Genomic DNA, 20,960 nt, shown 5'->3' on the forward strand with positions numbered 1-20,960 from the left:
TGAGAATATGCATACGGCAAACAGATATGTAAAAAGATAGTCAATATTGTTAGCTATTAGAGTAAAGAAAATTAAGACCATGAGCTATTATTATAATTTACAATTTATGTTAGCTAAACTAAAATAAAAAATAGTGAAAAATACCAACTAGTTGTTAGGACTTTAAGAACCAAAGATCAGAGGCCAGAGAGACAGCTTAAAGCATGTATGCTTTGCTTGCTGGAAACCTATGTTTAAATCATATAATACTTTGGGGGATGTAAAATGGTACAGCTTCTCTCAAAACTAGTTAGGCAATTTCTAACTAAAAACTAGTTAAAAACTAAACATACATGTATCACAGGAGTCAGTATTACAGTGTTGAACATTTATCCCAAGAAAATAAAAATTTACATCTACACAAAAACCTGTTTGAATGGTTCATATTAGTTATAGTTACAATGGTCAAATATGGAACCAACAAAAAGTGTTTTCAATAAATGATTAAACAAACAGTGGCACAACTATCTATGTATGCTATTGTTGTTGTTTTGAGAATCTTGACTAATACAGCAAGGAATGTTATTCAGCAATCAAAAGAAATAAATAATTGATACACAAAGTGACTTATATGGATCATTGCCTATTTCAACACATAATAATAGCACTGTTTCAGTCTAAAAACTGGCTTAAAGTTTTTCATCAAGTAAATCATTGTGTGGTACAATTCTGTAGATCGTGCTACTTAAAAGGGAAACAGAGCAGCATGACTTCACCAAAGGCACATGGCCATTCATTTATCTTCTCTTGCTCAGTGAGCCACAAGCCAAGAATTCTCAGTATGTGTAAGTAATATTTAATTTTTTTTTACTTAGATATTTCTAGTGGATGTCAACTGGTGATCATTCTCTCACCATCCATGTGTCAAATGGTGCGGGAGGTCTTGAAAAGGTTTGCTTAGGGCAGGAGAGATAACTCAATTGAGCACATGCTTTGCCAGCAAAGGCCTTATGACTGTTACTTATGTGTTGGGAATTGATACCACATGAAACAGTCATCAGCAACTTCAAAAAGACAAGAATTTCAAGTGTACTGGATGGATCTGAAGATGACGAATTCAGCAGAGCAACTAAGTAAACACATCTTAAATAACTAGATAGCCCATCAGATAAGGAGCCCAATGATAGCAGTGCAGTCTCTTGGGACACAGAAGAGGCTTGTTTTGTAAGACTACTTCGGCAACACTGTGATAAATTTCCTCAAGTGTACTACTTTGACTAAAATGCTCAAATCAATAGCAACTAATTGGTTACATATCCCCCCAGACCAAAAAATGTACCACAAGAAAAAAAAAAGAAAAGAAATAATGCATAAGCCAGAGAGATAGTATAACAGGTAGGGCACTTGCTTTGCATGAGCCAGATTGAACCCAGATTGGATCCCCAGCATCCCATGTGTTCCCCCAAGTTTTCCAGGAGTGATATCCACATGCAGAGCCAGAAGCCTTGAGTATCACTGGGTGTGGCCCCCAAAACAAATAAATAAAAAACAAGACAAGGGCCGGAGAGATAGCATGGAGGTAGGGTGTTTGCCTTGCATGCAGAAGGACAGTGGTTCGAATCCGGGCATCCCATATGGTCCCCTGAGCCTGTCAGGAGCGATTTCTGAGCGTAGAGCCAGAAGTAACCCCTGAGCGCTGCCAGATGTAACCCAAAAACCAAAAAAACAAACAAAAACAAGACAAAACCATCAAAAGAAATAAGGTGTGCCAATTCAGACTATTTAGTTCACACATATTCACAAATAAGTCATGCACTCTCATCTTGCACCCCATTATCGGGCAAAAAATTGCATACGATAGTCATTTGATAAAATATTAGGTATACTGAATTAAATCTTTAGAACTCTTATATTTTATTTTTATTCATGTGCTATTCTTGAAATGTCAAAATTACAAAAAAAGAAACAGATGAGGAGTGAAGGCTTGGTGAGAAAAGCACCTGGGAGATTTCTATGGTGATCAAGTTCTATATCTTGATCATGATAGTGGCTTCACAAATCTACACATGTGAACCTGACATGCTTTATACTCCTGTCAGTTCTCTCACTTTGATATCTAATGAACCTAAATAAGATGCAATGAATGCAGCAAACTAGACAAAGGATGCGCAGACCTCACAGAATTACTTTAACAACTTCCTCTGAAACCTACAAGTATTATAAAACAAAAAATTAAAAATCTGCTCTGAGACTTCTCTCCCAGCGTCCTTCATCTTTCTATGCATTTTCTCATGACTTGATCTCTCTTTGACCCTGCCTCTTTCCTCCCTCTCCTGTATTCTTCTTGAATTGACCAAATGAAGAAACTAGTCCAGCCCCCATTCTCCTGTTATCTTATTCCTTTAAAATGTCTTATAAAACAACCAACACTAAAAACATTTCAAACTAAGCTTTTTATTTATTTTTATTATTTTTTCCTTTTTTGGCCACACCCTGCAACTCTCGGGGGTTACACCTGGCTATGCACTCAGAAATCGCTCCTGGGTTGGAGAGATCAAATGTTGCTCCTGGGTTGGGAAGACCAAATGGGAGGCTGGTGATCGAACCAAGGTCTAGAACTATAGCTGATGGTGTTTTGGGGACCAGGAGTTGTAGAGGTTTTTTATGTGGGGGTGGGAGGAGCCACAACCAGCAGCGCTCAGAGGTTACTCCTGGCTCTGTGCTCAGAAATCACTCCTGGCGGGCCCGGAGAGATAGCACAGCACCGTTTGCCTTGCAAGCAGCCGATCCAGGACCAAAGGTGGTTGGTTCGAATCCCGGTGTCCCATATGGTCCCCCGTGCCTGCCAGGAGCTATTTCTGAGCAGACAGCCAGGAGTAACCCCTGAGCACCGCGGGTGTGGCCCAAAAACCAAAGAAAAAAAAAATCACTCCTGGCAGTTTTGGGGACCATATGGGATGCCGGGAATTGAAGCAGGTCTGTCCGGAGTCTGGTGTGTGCAAACCAAACGCCTCATCCTTGTGCTATCTCTCCGGCCCAGGTATAGAGGCTAAAATTCAGTCTGGACCCCTCTGATTGCTGAATTATCTCTACAGACCTAAGCATCATTCTGTTTCTTTTTGTTGGTTTGGGGACCATATCTGGGTGCTTAAGGTTCACTCCTGGTTCTGACCTCAAGAATCACTTCTGGAGGACTCTGGGGACAATTCAGGATTTCTCAAATTGAACCAGGTTGGCAGCGGGCAAAACAAGTGTCCTATTCACTGTCTTATTGTTCTGCCCCTCTAACCATCGTTTTGTTTGTTTTAGTTTGGTTTTGATGGGTGCCTCGCTCAGTGGTGCTCAAGGCTTACTTCTGGCTCTTAGCTAGGAATCACACCTGGAGGTGCTCAGAGGACCATATCGGGGAGCTGGAGATGGAACCCGGGTTGCCCACAAGCAAAGTAAGCATCCTAACCTCTGTACCCCAACCATAGTTCTTCATATTAACAACATACAATACACATCTCGGAACATTTTTTCTTTATGAACAGAGTATTCAATAATATTCTTGTACCTATGGATTAAGTGCATATAGTCAAGATTTAATAGGAAAAGTGATAAAAAATATTGTTGCACTAGTTTTTTTTTGCATAAAATCACAGGTTAAAAAAAAACATAGCCAGCCCATGTGCCCAGCACTTCATTTGGAAAAAGTGGTCATTACAACTTGAAAACATCAAACACACACAGTTTGTCCCCTAGGGCCTGCAGAGTGAATCTGGCAACACTTTGGAAAAGTACTACTTTCAGTTCTCAAGAACCCAAAGAGCCCTCTGGCTCTTCCAGTGGGTTCAACCCCCTAAATATTCTCAATCCTTTGAAAAAAAAATTATGAGTTGCAGGTGTTTACGTTTTCAATTATTTTCTTTCTGTTTTTTTTTTTTTTTAATTTTCATCATCATTTTGGATGCCTAGACAGGGAGTGCAAGTCGCAGACCTTAACAGTTATCCTTAAGGCAGGTGTCCTTTTTCTTTCAGACCTGTTTCTCTCTCTTCCTCTCCTCTCCTCTCCTTTTCTTTTTTAATTAATTAATTTATTTTTTGAAAGCAAGAAAACTTTTAATCTAAACAATATTATAGAACTAAGATCAATAATTTTGCCACATACTAAAGGTAAGTAGAAAAATAAGAATTATATAACATAATAATAAAAATTTGTTTTATTTATATTTTGCTATATTAAACCTTGCCTTTTTATTTTGATCATAGTCCATGTTCAAGGTTCTAATATATTATTGTGTACTTTTATTTCATCTTAACCTATAAGCTGATAAGTTGTAGAAATTCTAAGCCTTTATACAATTGGAAATTAAATTTTAACTATTTCATTACTGTAAACATTCATTTTAGAAGTTCACTTTAATTCACTGTGGAATTAGATGTTCTGTCTTATTAGAAAACATTTATTCTCTAATAGAGAATACAAAATAGAAGTTTATTATTTATTCTTTTTTAATTTAAACCTTTCGCCTCTTTTCTAAATCCCAAGCGTTCATCAAAACTCTCACTAGAGGAGACCACCCTAGGAAGGCGCAAGAACTGGTTTGAGAACGGAGAAAGTTTGTCCCTAGCGGCGACCCGTCCTGGCGGCTGCCCGGAGCAAGATGGCGGCGGTCTCAATGTCAGCGGCGCTGAGACAAGCAGTATGGGGGAAAAGGGCCGCGGTTAACGCCGCCGTGTGTGTTTCCCGGGTCCCGACCAGGTAATGAAACCGGCAGGACCCCTCTTGAAGGTTTTAGGGTCCGTCTGCTTCCGCGGAGATGTCTGCGGCCTGGGAGGCGGCCTGCCCCGAGCGTCCTCCGCTGACCCTTTGCTCGGACGGGACGGGCGGGCGGGCGGGTTTGGGGGTTCGGCCCGATCTGGGAGCGCTGGTCGGACTTCGGGGGCGTGAATGCCTGGAGCCGGGAGGAGGAGCCGTGGGGGGTTGTCTGGAGAGGGTCTGCTGGGTGGGGTGCCCCGAGAAGGGGAGGAGTCTCTTTGCCCCTCCCCCAGCCTATCTGCACCCCGAGTTTCACCTGTCCCCCCCCTCACGTGAGTCGTTCTTCAGACAGCCTCTCCTTTTCAGGGGTTGGCGTGGAATCCATCAGGTTTCTCAACGTGGAGGCTCTTTTCTTCCTCTGGACCTGCTTGGAAGGAAAACTTGGTTTCTTTCTTTAAATACTTTTTGGTGTATTTGGGGGTCAGACCCGGCTCTACTCTCATTTGGGGGTCAGACCTGGCAATGGCCATAGGCTTACTCCTGGCTCTACTCTCAGGGGTCATGTGGGATGATGACGATCAAATCCTAGTCAGCCCCATGCAAAGCAGCAAAGCAGGTGCTTTCCCTGCTGTACCATCTCTTGGGCCCAATCATGAACAATTTTTTGAATTTATTTATTTTTAAAAAATAATATCTTTATTTAAACACCTTGATGACAAACATGATTGTAGTTGGGTTTCCGTCATAAAAAGAACACTCCCCTGGGGTCAGAGAGAGAGCATGGAGGTGGGACTTCTGCCTTGCATGCAGAAGGATCGTGATTTGAATCCCAGCATCCCATATGGTGCCCCGAGCCTGCCAGGAGTGACTTCTGAGCGTAGAGCCAAGAGGAACCCCTGAGTAACACGCTGCCAGGGGTGACCCAAAAAAACAAAAACAAAAACAAAACAAAAAGAACACTCCCCTTCACCAGTTCAACATTCTCATCACCATTGCCTCATCTTCCCCCCATTCCCAAACCCCCCCCCCCCCCGCCTGTATTCGAGACAGGCTTTCTACTTTCTTCACTCATTGATATTGTTATGATAGTTCTCAGTGCAGTTATTTCTCTAACTGTGCTCATCACTTTGTGTGGTGAGCCTCATATCTTGAGCCAGTCCTTCTAGAGTCTAGAAGGGGTCTCAAACTCAATTTACCTGGGGGCCTCAGGAGGCAAAGTTGGGGTGATCCTTGAGTGCAAAGTCAGTAGTAAGCCTTGAACATTGGGGGGTGTGACCCAAACAACTAAAACAAAACAAAACAAAAAAAATTCCTCTAGGGCAGGGCCACAAAATGTTGCAAACGGGCCCGCAGGCCGCGAGTTTGAGACCCCTCATCTCTATTGTCTCTGGGCAGTGTTACAATAATGTCTTTTATTTTTCTTAAATCCCATAAATGAGCAAGACTATTCTCTCTCTCTCTCTCTCTCTCTCTCTCTCTCTCTCTCTCTCTCTCTCTCTCTCTCTCTCTCTCTCTCTCTGACTTTTCACTCAGCATAATAGATTCCATGTATATCCATATATAGAAAAATTCATGAGTAATTTTTGAAGGTGTGTTTTATTTTAGGTTTTTAATAGTGAGTGTTGGGTGGGAAATAAGAGTCCTTGAATCCTTGGATGCTTTTGACTGTAAGTGGTTTGTCACTAAGCTTGAAGACAGTGATATGAGATGGATGGTTTTTTGTTTGTTTGTTTGTTTTTGGATCACACCTGTAGACACTCAGGGGTTACTCTTGGCTCTGTGCTCAGAAATCACCCCTGGCAGGCTTTGGGGACCAAATGGGATGCTGCAAATTCAATCACCTTCTGTCCTGGGTTGACTGTGTGCAAAGCAAACGCCCTACCACTGTGCTCTCTCTCCGGCTCTGAGATGGATGTTTAATAAAGATAGTGCAGGACTTCTGGGGAAAGGTAAATAAGTTTTGTGGCTAGCTGTTCTATAAGCAGAGAAACTTGAAGGATGCAAAATGTTCCTTGTTTTGTTTGCTTTGGGGCTATACTCACTTGTGCTCAAGGCTTGTTATCAGGGATCTCCTGGTGTATTTTAAAAAAATTAGGCTGTACTAAGAATTGAACAACTGATTTACTGTACTATACTGTACTGCACTATTTCTGAAATCTCTAGAATCATTTCTGTTGGATAACATGCTCCTCTGTCTGAATTGGGGCCAGAATAGAAGTCTTTCAGTGAGTACTTGTTCTTTAAGATATTTTGAAGATTGGAGTTGGCACCATAGTACAGCTCGTAGAGCTATTGCCTTGCAAAAAGCCAATCACGGTTCTATCCCGCGCATTCCATATAGTCTCCTAAGACTTGAGCTCTTGAGCTCTTGAGCTTAGACCCAGGCATAACCCTTGAACACCTCAGAGTGTGGTATAATAAAACAAACATAAAAACATTGTACAGATTATGTATTCACATATGTATATGTGTTCATAGTAACATATGCATTCACAGTAACTCAAGAATTGAAAATCAATTTTAAAAGACCATGGTTGCCTTCATAATCAAAACATGGCAACATCATCTAAACTTTAAGCCATAACCAAATTTTCTCAATGTATGTTATACTAGCTGAAATGAACTTAATAGCTTTTTGTTTGTTTTGGGGCCACAGCCCTCTCTGCTCAGGAATTATTCCTGGAGAGCTCAGGGGAACATGTGGGGTGTTGGTATCAAACTGTAAGCTAAGCAAGCTTTCTGCCCACTATACTATCTCTCCAGCTGCTGAAATGACTAGATTTTGGAAATATGATAATTAGCAACATTTATCCAGTTGTGAGGATTTCCTTGCAGATGTTTGGAAGAGTTTTGGAAATAACATAAAACTTAAAATCATATAATTTTAACATTCTAAAAACTCAAAAACTAAAGAAAACAAATCAAATTGCAAGTTTATTTTTTCTGAGTCACTTTTTAGTTTAAAAAATATCTGACCTTGGGCCCGGAGAGATAGCATAGCTGTGCTAGCCTTGCAAGCAGTTGATCCAGGACCTAAGGTGGTTGGTTCGAATCCCGGTGTCCCATATGGTCCCCTGTGCCTGCCAGGAGCTATTTCTGAGCAGACAGCCAGGAGTAACCCCTGAGCACCGCCGGGTGTGACCCAAAAACCAAAAAAAAAAAAAAAAAAAAAAAATCTGACCTTGAGATGCAATAAAATTTATAAGCTTTTGGGGCCCTAATGATAGTACAGTGGGTAAGGTGCTTGTCTGACATGCAGCTATACTGGGTCTGATCCCCAGCATCCTGAGTACAGAGCTAAAAGTAACCTCTGACCATTTCAAGGTATGGCCCAACACCCCTAAACAAACAAACAAACAAACAAAAACAACCCACATCAAAACTGATAAGCCTTCTTCCTTCTATATTTTTGCTTTACATTTGTATGCAAATCTTTTCATTGTAATTGAAAGCATGCTCTCTATTGCTGAACCACATCACCCACTCATCCATTAGTGACTTGAGAGTAATGAGGATTTCAAAAAGTTGAGGGAAGAGAGGACAAATTAATTTGGGAAATCCCAGTATAAAATCAATTTAGGGCAGGAGAGATAGCAGATAAGGCCTTCACCTTGCACGCAATCAATTGGGCTCAATCCCTAGTACAATATATGGTCAGTCCACCAAGCATCACCTGGAGTGATCCCAGGAGTAGCCCCTGAACATCTCAGAGTGTGGTCTCCAAACAAATGGAACGAGATTGATGTTATCATGATACTTAGAAAAGCTGTTGCAAGTGAGCTAACATTTCAGATCACTTTCATAAAATGAGGGAGGATGGAATCAGGCATTTGACAAGAAAGATAGTTGGGAAAAAAAAAAAATATATATATATATATATATATATTTTTTTTTTTTTTTTTTTTTGGTTTTTGGGTTACACCCGGCAGTGCTCAGGGGTTACTCCTGGCTGTCTGCTCAGAAATAACTCCTGGCAGGCACGGGGGATCATATGGGACACAGGGATTCGAACCAACCATCTTTGGTCCTGGATCGGCTGCTTGCAAGGCTATCTCTCCGGGCCCTGGGAAAATATTTTTAAAAAAAGAACCTAATGGGGCCAGAGCAGTGGCATAGCAGTAGGGTGTTTACCTTGCTACGGCTGACCTAGCACGGACGTCGGTTCAATCCCCCGGCATCTCATATGGTCCCCAAGCCAGGAGCCATTTCTGAGCACATAGCCAGGAATAACCCAAGTGTCACCGGTGTGGCCCAAAAACAAAAAAACTAAAACAAAACACAAAAAAAAGGACCTATTAGAAAGATAGTTAACTACTATAGATTGGTTAACTACTATATAGTATATGCTATATACTATTTATACTATATATATCACATATAATATATACTATATACGCTATATATATATATATGCTATAGCATATAGTATATACTATATAGTATAGTTAACTACTATAAAGGTATATGAGCCAAACCAGCAAACAAACAAACAAAAATATACAGGTGAGAAAATTTGTATGTGTTTCAGCTGATCTAGTTTCTGTGCTCTGTGCTGTAATGTGAATCTCAATTTTCCATGTTACTTCTCATTTCCCCAAATTAAGTCTCAATTTTCACATGTTTCTCATTTCCCTGGAGTGATTGAGAAGCAGGGAAAATTCCTAAATCCACTTAAATCTACCTAAATTCCTAAATCTACACCTACCCTTACATTTCTGGACTTTCCAAGGGATTCTATGGCATTGTTGTGGGGAAGTTGAACTATTTACGTAGTATATTAAATGGACAGCCAGATAAAATGCTAGTGTATTTCCAGAGAAGTACTTAGACTTAAGATATTTAATGCAGTGGTCTTTAGTTTTTGGTTTTGACTATCTGTTCTTATATGGCACCTAATATTGGCCATTATTTCTTATTTTGGACTTGAGCCTTAAACACAAGGAGCTCCTTAGAATTGTAGATCTGCAGCTGATGTCAGTGATTGTATGGGACTTTTTTTTTTTTTTTTTTTTTTTGAGGCCTGTTTTGTGCTTCAATCTCTGTCTCTAATCTGTGGCTCTATTTTCTTTTTCATCGTTAGATAAGCCAGTATGAAATTATGAGTCTGCAGGGACCTTTGATGAGTAAGAGTCCAAGGGTTGACCAGAGTTCTGTGTCTGTTACACCTTTCTGGGAAATTATCTCAGCATGAATTTGAGAAACTCTTAGAACATTTAAAACCAGTCGGTTGGCTTCTACTTCAGATCAGCTGGATAAACAAATTCTTCTATAAAGGATACCCACTTTATTAGTTTTTAGAACACATCAACATCAACTTTCTAAGTTTGAAATGTCTCTGAAGTATATTCTAATAGGATTTATTGTTTTGCATATTTTTCTTATTAAAATACCCATAATTAGTTGTTCTGTTATCATAAATAGTAAACATTTAATTTTCTTTTTTTTTTTTTTTGGTTTTTGGTTTTTGGGCTACACCCGGCGATGCTCAGGGGCTACTCCTGGCTGTCTGCTCAGAAATAGCTCCTGGCAGGCATGGGGGACCATATGGGACACCGGGATTCGAACCAACCACCTTTGGTCCTAGATCAGCTGCTTGCAAGGCAAACGCCGCTGTGCTATCTCTCCGGGCCCACATTTAATTTTCTTCATTAGTTTTTTGTTTGTGTTTTGGACCACACGTGGCAGTGCTAGTGTCATGGAACTCAGGTTGCTGTGTGCAAGACAACTTTCCTATTCACTGTACTTGTGCCAGCCACCACAGGGTCTTTCTTGGTTATGTTAGCATAATATCCTGACATTTTTGGGGTGGAGATTGGGATCTTTAGGGTCACACCCAGTGGTGTTGTGGTGCTTCTGGCTTTGCTTGGGAAACGTTTTAGAGGTACTAGGGGACTGCTTAGGTGGTGCTGGACATCAAACCAGGGTTGGAATATATAAGGTCTTAACTCTTTGTATTGTCTCTCAGTCCAACACAGTCACTTTTTTTGTTTTTGTTTTTGGGCTACACTAGGATAGACACTAGTAACTCAGGATTACTCCTGGCTCTGCACTCAGAAATTACTCCTGGCAGACTCTGGAGACATCTAGGATGCTCGGATTTTAACCCAGATCAACATGTGTAAGGCAAACACACTACCCACTGTCAACACAGTCACTCTTGGTCCTACCAGTGCTCGGTGCCACTCCCAGTGTGCTGGGAATCATGGTACCTCCCTTTAACACACAAGCACTTATATACTCACAATTGAGCAATTTTAGCACACGGCAGTGGCTATATGATACAATAGGTGGGAGGTTACAGTATTGTGAAGGGCTGAAAATAGTTAAATACTATCTAACCAGTGTAATACTTCTATACTATGCTTATCACATAAATGATTAAGTGCATATTTAGTGATTATGAATGTCTAAGAAAGCATGAAGTCATAGACAATATTTACATTAACAACTTCATTAGTGAAAGCCAAGTAGGCATCTACCTATATAATATGAATATACAGTATCTTCATAATATTGTAGTGATCTGAGTTTAGTATAGTAACCAACAATTAACTTTTTTTTGTTTGTTTTTTGGGTCACACCTGGCAACACTCAGGGGTTACTCCTGGCTCTACGCTCTACGCTCAGAAATCGCTCCTGGCAAGCTCAGGGGACCAAATGGGATGCCGGGATTTGAACCACCGATCTTTTGCATGAAAGGCAAATGCCTTACGTCCATGCTATCTCTCTGGCCCCTCAAAATGAACTTTTTAATAGAACCTGTCTTACAAATTTTTTATATTCATTCATTCTAAGTGTATTAGTACATTTTCAGTTGTCTTGTTTTCTCTTTTATTTTTATATTTATATTAAAAGAACAAAGCTGGGGTCATAGCTTAAAGGGTTAAGGTGTGTGCTCTGCTATCTGGGGGCCTGGGTATAATCCCCAGAATTTTATGGTTCCTTGAGCACTATGGGGTATGGCACCCAACATTCTCAATATGGAAATTAATTATATTTGAGAAATATTACTCATAGAAAATGGGAGCTTTTTGATTTTGAATTAGTTGTAATTAAATGTTATTAGACTCTGCAGCTCTTTTTAAAATTTATTCTAAATATTGGTCTACACCTGGTGATGCTCAAAGATTATACTTCTGATTCTGCAATCAGAATTAGTCCTGGCAGGCTCAGTGAACCATATGAGATGCCTGGGATCAAACCATGTCAGCCAAGAACAAGGCAAGAGCCCTACCCAGTATACTAGCTCTTGAGCCCCAGACTTTCCAGTTTTTATTTCTAGGCAATGGTATGATTTAGCAGTCTAAAGGAATATATTGATTTTTTTATAATGAGAATAATTTTGTCTAATTAATACTAAATTAAAATATTAATCTCTGCTGTTTTCCTTTTAGCAAACATGTTCTTTGTTTGCGGGCCTATCTGATGCTCTTTACTTTCATTCCTTTACTCATTTTGTATGGTGTTTCCAGTTGAGAAATTAGAGTGAGTTTCTTTTGGTAGTAAGAATTTTTTTTCTTAAACTTCAAAATTGTTTTGGTGAGGACTTTGTATTGGTGATTGGATTCATCTGAAAGTATATTTGTGTAAAATAATGAATATCAAATATATACCTTATTTCAGTGATTTTTAAGGAAAACACCAGTCTGCCACCTTTAAAACATGGTCTGTGTCTGTCTTTTAAGAGTGTTTTTGTATCGGGGCCGGGCGGTGGCGCTCGAGGTAAGGTGCCTGCCTTACCTGCGCTAGCCTAGGAGACGGACCGCGGTTCGATCCCCCGGCGTCCCATATGGTCCCCCAAGCCAGGAGCGACTTCTGAGCGCATAGCCAGGAGTAACCCCTGAGCGTCACCGGGTGTGGCCCAAAAACCAAAAAAAAAAAAAAAGAGTGTTTTTGTATCCTTCTTTGGCTGGTCTGCTTTCCTTTAGCAGTTTCACTCACTACCCCTTTTCATCCATCATGAGGTCTGTCTACAGAGCAACTGAACCAGTTAAACTTTTGTATAAAATTAGACTTATTGATGCTTTGGTGGTAGAAATTTACTCTGTTGTGATTAAAACCTAAGTTCTTTAAGGTTGATAGATAATTGCATATAATACATGAATTATTATAACTTTTATTTTTTAATTTGCAATGTTCAGAGATACTGATGAAACTTGCCTATACCTGATTTTTCACGGATACTACATTCTTTATAACAACTTTTGTCTAAATATTGAGATATTTCAACAAACTCATTAAGCTTTTTGTCCTTTAAGCAAGACCCAAGCAATTTTTAATTTCTATTTTAAGTTTTCTTTTTCATGTCTGCTATTGAATTATTTTGATAGGGGAATACAACTTTTAGAACTAGTTGTTTAAATGTGATCTTTCTTTGCCTTTACTCACTTGGCTTAAATTTTCTTTTATGGGTTCATTCTCTATTTAGTGCTTTTTAAATCTTGGTTGTGCAGTAAAATCACCTGCTGTAGGCATTAAAATTTTGAATACCTTTCTTACAGTATGTATTGGTTTAGATTTAGGGTTAGCTCTGTGGTACGGGTTTCTTATGGAAAAAATGGGGCTGAAACTGCCTTTAAAAAACAGTTGTTTTATTTTGAAGTGTATTTTTCCTTGGTGAGGGGTGGGGAGAAATGAAGATTTTCACAAACAAAAATACTTCAGTTTTTGCATAATTTCCTAATCCAAATTGTTTTATGCTTTTCACCCATGCACAGTATGGAGGCTTTTTTTTTTCTCCTTGGAGAAACTTTGAAGCAAAGCAGACATTTTGATAATTTTGCAGAAAGCAGGCCATATTACTCATTCTCTAGAGACTCTGTTCTTCCTTTTGGAAGGGCTCAGGTTTAATATAGCACAGCTGTTGAACTCTGCCCTTCAGAGTTTTAAGAAGAAAGTGTTTTATCCTTTAAAATGGAAATGCCTTTTATAGGAGGTGGTCTTGGCTGGATATAGTTCTCTAAGAAAGTTTCATGCTTTTCTAGAGTTCTTTTTGTTTCAATGATTTCTTGGAATTTTGGTGTTGAGAGTACTTTCTCTGAGAATAAATATTTTAATGTTGTTGGTTTTTTTTTTTCTTTTAATGTTTTGCTGTGTTCTTAACAAAGCTAGATGAAGAGATTATTTCTTTGTGTTTTTTTCTAGTACTCAAAATGTATTCTTTGCTTTATTCATCATTCTATATATAAGTAAATGGTCCTTGAATAAGGCTTACTAGACAAAAGATCCCGTTCTAGATGAATGTTCAACAAGCCATATGCTTCTCCTAAAAATGTCAGTCTTTCTTGATGAGCTTTAAAGTGAATCCAGATGTTTTGGTTCTTTGGAGCACTACTGTTCTTTGTTTGGAAAGAGCACTTTTCAAAGAGATTTCCTTAAAAAATTTAGAAAAATTGACATATAATTCTTATTTATAATCTTTGCTTCTTTTTTCAAAAAATTACTCTAGGCAGTGTAGTTTACAATATTGATAACGGTAGAGTTTTCTGCATAAAACATTCCATACCACACCTCCACCAGAGTGTTCATTTCCCTCCATCAGACTTTTGCCTTTTAAATCTGATGAAATTAGACATTAGTAATTTGAATTTATATTATATGAGGATTATATTATATATTATATTATATGAGGATTGGAAACATAGGACTTGGAGTTGTAGAATAGATTTTTATATGACTTTTATTAGGATTTCATTTAAAACATTTGAAACATAAAATAACTCATTTACTTTTGTATGATAAAGATGATATTTTGTGGAAAGAATATAGTTTTGTATGGTTAATGCCCTGAACCTTGAGCATTTAGATATTTAATGCTTGGTCAACTTGAAAGCATATAGATTCAGATACGTTTGTGTTGGTGTATAGGTAAAACATATTTAACTTTACAAGAAGGTTTCCAAAGTGTACCTTTTTCCACTTACATCAGCAATGTATATAGTTGTTTTGCATCTTTGTTAATATTGGTAGAATCAGTATTTTAAAAATTTAGTAGTTTTAATGGGTGTACAATAGTCTTTCACTAGTATTTATTAGATATATCTTACAATTTAGTCTTATTAGGTGTATGATTTGATGGTTTCCAGCTTATTTAGAGTTGTGCAACTTATCACAGTCAATTTTAGAATATTTTCTTTGCTCCAGAGAGAACTTGATGTCCACTAGCAGTCATTCCTTGTTTGTGCCTTTTTGGAGGGGTGGGGATTGGGACCACACCAGGGTGGTGCTACACCAGATTCTGTGTTGGGGAGTGGTAGCTTCCTGTTCTCATCTGCCTTAACCCTGCACTCTCTCTTCCCCTCCTCCTTCTTTGTTCATTAGGTAACCACTAATCTACTTTCTGCCTGTATGGATAAGCCTATTAGGAAGACATCAGACAAATAGAATTCTGAGTTATTTTGATATGGGTTTCTTTTACTTTTTTAGTTAGTGTTTCAAAGGTTTATTCAATCTGTAACACACATGCTTTTTTGGGGGGGTGGTGGAGGGATCATACCTGCCTGTGTTCAAGTTAGGGGTTCAAACTCTGGTCCTGAAAGCAAAACATATGCTGCAATAGCCCTTTGAGCTATCTCTTTTTTCGGGGGAGGGGCCCACACCTGTTGATGTTCAGGGGTTACTCCTGGCTATTAGCTCAGAAATCGCTCTGGCTAGGGGTAGGGAGACAATATGGGACTCCGGGAAATCAAACCAGGTTTGTTCTGGATCTGCCATGTGCAAGACAAACATCCTACCACTGTGCTATCGCTCTGGCCCCTGAGCTCTCTTTTTATTGATGAATAATTTTCTTTGTATGATCATACTGCTTTTTGTTTATAAAAATATTTGTAGACTTTTGGTACTGTATTGGTGTCAGGGTAATGCTGCATTTATAAAATGAGTTGTTAATTATTTTTTTCATCTTTTTTCTTTTAAAAATTGCTTCAGTTTCAGCCTACAAAATTTGATTTATATTAATTTCCTTCAAAATAATCTATTTCCCTTGGTTGCTGGCTCCAATTTTCAGCACTAATTCTTGGCAGCACACTTGATCTTTTTCATCAATCTTCAGGTGATAGATCCTTTTTTTTTTTTTTTTTTTTGGCCACACCCTGTGATGCTCAAGGGTTACTCTTGGCTCTGTGCTCAGTAATTACTCCTGGTCGGCTCAAGGAATCTCATGGGATGCTGGGATCCAACCCAGGTCAATCACATGCAAGGCAAATACCCCACCTGCTGTACTATCATTCCAGCCCAATAAATCTTTTAAAATAAATGTTTTAAATCTTTAAAAATTCAATAATTTGAATTGGTACTCTGATAGATATTTTATTTTTTCTTTTTTATTTTATTTATTTATTTTGGGGGGTTTATGGGCCACACTCAGTGGTTCTTAGGCAATACTCCTGGCCCTGCACTCAGAAACTACTCCTGGCAGTCTCAGGGGCCCAAGAGGGTTGTTAGGATCAATAAGCACCTATTAAGTAATAAGTTACCTCTACAAACTTGATGTTACCTAAGTTTTAATTCCACCTCAGTTTCCTATTGGCCACCATTTTCAGTAGGGTATTGCTGCTTTTCCAGTGTATATTTAGCATAGCTTAGGGGGCTTGTGTGCATGTGCATGTGAGTTTTGAACCTAAGGCTTCATACCTTTACTGTACCACTGCCTCTTGTAATATTCTTGTAATATCTTCTAATATCCCTGCCTCTTATAATTATTTTCTAGTCTCAAAAGAGACTACAGACTTGACTACTTTCTCCACTCTTTTTCATAATTTCTTATTTCTTTGGGGATGAGTTTGTAGGATAGAAAAGTTCAAGCAAAAACTAGATCAATTCTCAGAGTCTTGTGGGCTGTCTGTTTCATTGACTTCTTAGAGTTCTGAGTCAGCACATGGGTCTTGGTTGGTTTATACCATACTCTGAGAGCTGATCTAGGAATTAGAAGTGAACAGCGGCATTTGCCTTGCAAGCAGCTGATCCAGGACCAAAGGTGGTTGGTTCAAATCCCGGTGTCCCATATGGTCCCCCGTGCCTGCCAGGAGCTATTTCTGAGCAGACAGCCAGGAGTAACCCCTGAGCACCACTGGGTGTGACCCAAAAAAAAAAAAAAAGGAATTAGAAGTGAAGATTTCAGGAGTGGTAGAGGGAAAACAGGAAAAAAAAATAATATTGCCATTCATTCTGTGACTAATAAAAGGCTTAGTTACACTGAAATCTTAGCATGACCCATTTGAGGAAAGTTGAATATGTATCCTCTGGTTCTATTCCTTTCCATTGAAGGTGTTAGCGCTTTGAGCGGTACTGGGGCTTCTGAAGACACTTAGACGTGATTGTTTACCGGAAGTGGAATGCTAGAGTCTGAACTATAGCGGTGATTAAAATGATATATGAGCTAAGGGAATGTGACAGAAGCATGAAAAAGTGTCACAGACTTCCTTACAACTCAAGACACTCTTTAACCTGGGGCTGGAGCGATAGCACAGCGGGTAGGATGTTTTTGCCTTGTATGTGTCTGACCCAGGTTTGATTCTTGGCATCCCATATGGTTCCCCAAGCCCGCCAAGAGAGATTACTGAAAGCAGAGCCATGAGTGGCCCCAGGTGTGGCACAAAAACAACAGCAAGAACAAAAATGATCTCTAATCTATTTTTTTGAAGGTGTGAGGGAGTTGAGGAGCTCAAGTGATAATTCTAATAACTGTCACTTAGTGAGCACGTAGGCACCAAGGTATTGGCTTTACTTTGTTACTTGGTCTCATAAAAGCAAATGATTCCATTTTAGATGATCTGTTGACAGTTATGATTTGATTTATTCCTAGAGTTGCAAATAACTTACTTATTGAAATTTGATTTATTTGCTAAGACTCTGAAAGAGAAGACAAAGGATTTGGAAATTGAGATCTTTTAAGTAACCAATAAATATCAATAGACATTCTCCATGGAAGTATTATTTTTTATATACAATTTCATGTTTAAAGTATTCGTGGCAGCAAAGTATTATTGTCCTGAGTGCCATGTATTTGACCATGGACTCTGTATAATGTCTTAGCAAATAAAAATCAAACCACAGAATTCTTTGAATTTGAAAATATAACTTAAATAATCACGTTTTTAGGAAAAGCCTATTTTTCCTTACTGTTAATGCCTAAGTGATTGAAAGATCAACAATTAAAAGTTAAAACAATTAAGATAGATAAGTTAGTTAAGAAAGTTAAGATAGTTTTTTCCTACCACTGACTTTTAGGCTCTAGTTCCTCTTCTACCATTACATATGATTATATGGTGGTAATATTTTCTTCCATTTTATTAATATGTTTTAGTGTGCCAATTCATTGCATAATTACAACTCAGATGTATATAATCTACATCTGAGTTCATTTCACAGATTTTGATTTTCTCTTCCCATAGTTAAAACATCATTCTGGGGCTAGAGAGATAATATAGAGGGAAGAGTGCTTACGTTGCACTGATCCAAGTTTGATCCCAAATACCCTACATGGTCCCTTAAATTCTTCATGAGTGATTCCTGAGCACAGAGCCAGGAAGGAGTAAGCCCTGAGCATTGCTGAGTATGCCCCACCCCAGCTCCCTGAATTATCATTCTGTTGTTGATGATGTTCATGATTTATTTATGTTCATCTTAGTTACTGCTTTTAAGTGGTCCATCATTAGGATTGGGGTTTCTTCTTTTGTTTGTTTTCTTTTGGGACCACACACAATAGTCTTTCCAGGTCTCTTAGAGTAGTGCTCAGGGGACCATGTGGTGGTAGGAATTGAAACTGGATCTCCTGCATACAAAACATGTGTACTATGTTCTTTGAGTCCCAGGGCATAGGTTTATTTTTTATTGGTTGTTTTTATTTTTGTTTTATTTGTTGTTGTTGTTGTTTTTGCGAGGGCAGGGCACACCAGGTGACACTCAGGGCTTATTTACTCCTGGCTATGCACTCAGAAATCGCTCCTGACTTGGGGGACCATATGGGATGCAGAGGAATCGAACTTTGGTCCATCCTAGGTCAGCTATGTGCAAGGCAAATGCCCTACTGCTGCACCACTGCTCTGGCCCTGTGGTTGGTTTGTTTTACTCTTAATTTTTTGTTCTGTATCTGTTGCTATACCAGCTCCCTTAATAATCTCTTCTTAGTGTCTTTTGTTTATTTTTTAAAATGTATTTCCAGGGGCCGGAGAGATAGCACAGCGGTAAGGTGTTTGCCTTGCATGCGGAAGGTCGCTGGTTCGAATCCCGGCATCCCATATGGTCTCCCGAGCCTGCTGGGGGTGATTTCTGAGCATAGAGCCAGGAATAACCCCTGAGCATTGCCAGGTGTGACCCAAAAACCAAAACATAAAAAGAAAAAGAAAAGAAAATGTATTTTCAGTGATTTTTCTCTTTATTCTTAACTGCATGTCTTTTAAAGTCAGTTCTACTTACACTTTAGTCTCAACACTAATGCTATCTAACTCTGTACCTATTTTGTACCTGTTTTCTCTCTATAAAGTAGACCTCATACGCTGTTTCATAAAGTATATAAACTGTTTAGGGTAGTGCCTAAAAAATTGTAGCAATATTAATCAACATTCTTTTTTTTTGTTTTTTTTTTTTGTTCTTGGGTCACACCATCAGTGCTCAGGGGTTACTCCTGGTTCTACGCTCAGAAATTGCTCCTGGCAGGCACAGGGGACCATATGGGATGCTGGGATTCGAACCAACGACCTTCTGCATGCAAGGCAAATACCTTACCTCCATGCTATCTCTCCCGCCCTCAACATTCTTTTTTATTAAAAAACAACAACAACAACAACAACTGGGGCCGGAGAGATAGCACAGCAGTGTTTCCCTTGCAAACAGCCAGTGCAGGACCTAAGGTGGTTGGTTCGAATCTCGGTGTCCCATATGGTCCCCCATGCCTGCCAGGAGCTATTTCTGAGCAGATAGCCAGGAGTAACCCCTGAGCACAGCCAGGTATGGCCCAAAAACCAAAAAACCAAAAAAACAAAACCAACAACTTTGTTTTGTTTCCTTTCTTTCCCACTTTCCCTTTCCTTTTTGTTTGTTTTTGGACTATACCCAGCAGTGCTCAGGGATTACTCCCGGCTCTTTGCTCAGGTATCTCACCAGCAGGGATTTAGGAGACGGTATGTGGTATTGGGGATTGAACTCTGGTTCTATGCAAATAAATGTCTTGCCTGTACTATTACTATGGGCCACCATCCCTATACCCTCCAGTCCCTTTATAATAAATCTTACTTAAATTTTAGTTTCTTCAGATAATGAGAATATCTTAGATTTTTTTCTTTAAAATGTTCTTTTCATAAATACATAAAAGAATGGCCTGCATTGGCTTTTCCAGATTGTGACCTCCTATGCACTCCCAACTTAATATAATTTACTTTTTTTTTTTTTTTTTTTTTAAATTTTTTTTTTATTTAAACACCTTGATTACATACATGATTGTGTTTGGGTTTCAGTCATAAAAGGAACACCACCCATCACCAGTGCAACATTCCCATCACCCAAGTCCCAAATCACCCTCCTCCCCACCCAACCCCCGCCTGTACCCTAAACAGGCTCTACATTTCCCTCATACATTCTCAATATTAGGACAGTTCAAAATGTAGTTATTTCTCTAACTAAACTCATCACTCTTTGTGGTGAGCTTCCTGAGGTGAGCTGGAACTTCCAGCTCTTTTCTCTTTTGTGTCTGAAAATTATTATTACAAGGGTGTCTTTCATTTTTCTTAAAACCCATAGATGAGTGAGACCATTCTGCGTTTTTCTCTCTCTCTCTGACTTATTTCACTCAGCATAATAGATTCCATGTACATCCATGTATAGGAAAATTTCATGACTTCATCTCTCCTGACAGCTGCATAATATTCCATTGTGTATATGTACCACAGTTTCTTTAGCCATTCATCTGTTGAAGGGCATCTTGGTTGTTTCCAGAGTCTTGCTATGGTAAATAGAGCTGCAATGAATATAGGTGTAAGGAAGGGGTTTTTGTATTGTATTTTTGTGTTCCTAGGGTATATTCCTAGGAGTGGTATAGCTGGATCGTATGGGAGCTCGATTTCCAGTTTTTGGAGGAATCTCCATATCGCTTTCCATAAAGGTTGAACTAGACAGCATTCCCACCAGCAGTGGATAAGAGTTCCTTTCTCTCCACATCCCCGCCAACACTGTTTATTCTCATTCTTTGTGATGTGTGCCATTCTCTGGGGTGTGAGGTGGTATCTCATCGTTGTTTTGATTTGCA

General features: G+C 39.1%; 1 protein-coding gene across 1 annotated transcript in view; it reads left to right on the plus strand.

Moving 5' to 3' along the window:
* The first annotated feature begins 4,607 nt into the window (after window positions 1-4,607).
* Window positions 4,608-20,960, plus strand: part of NDUFS4 (NADH:ubiquinone oxidoreductase subunit S4) — a 97,061-nt gene continuing 80,708 nt past the window's right edge. The window contains exon 1 of the mRNA XM_049768144.1: window positions 4,608-4,723. Coding sequence (XP_049624101.1) covers window positions 4,626-4,723 — 98 coding nt within the window. The 5' untranslated portion in view covers window positions 4,608-4,625. The remainder of the gene's footprint in view (window positions 4,724-20,960) is intronic.

Source organism: Suncus etruscus, chromosome 2 (genome assembly GCF_024139225.1).
Source record: "Suncus etruscus isolate mSunEtr1 chromosome 2, mSunEtr1.pri.cur, whole genome shotgun sequence".
NCBI lineage: Eukaryota > Metazoa > Chordata > Mammalia > Eulipotyphla > Soricidae > Suncus > Suncus etruscus.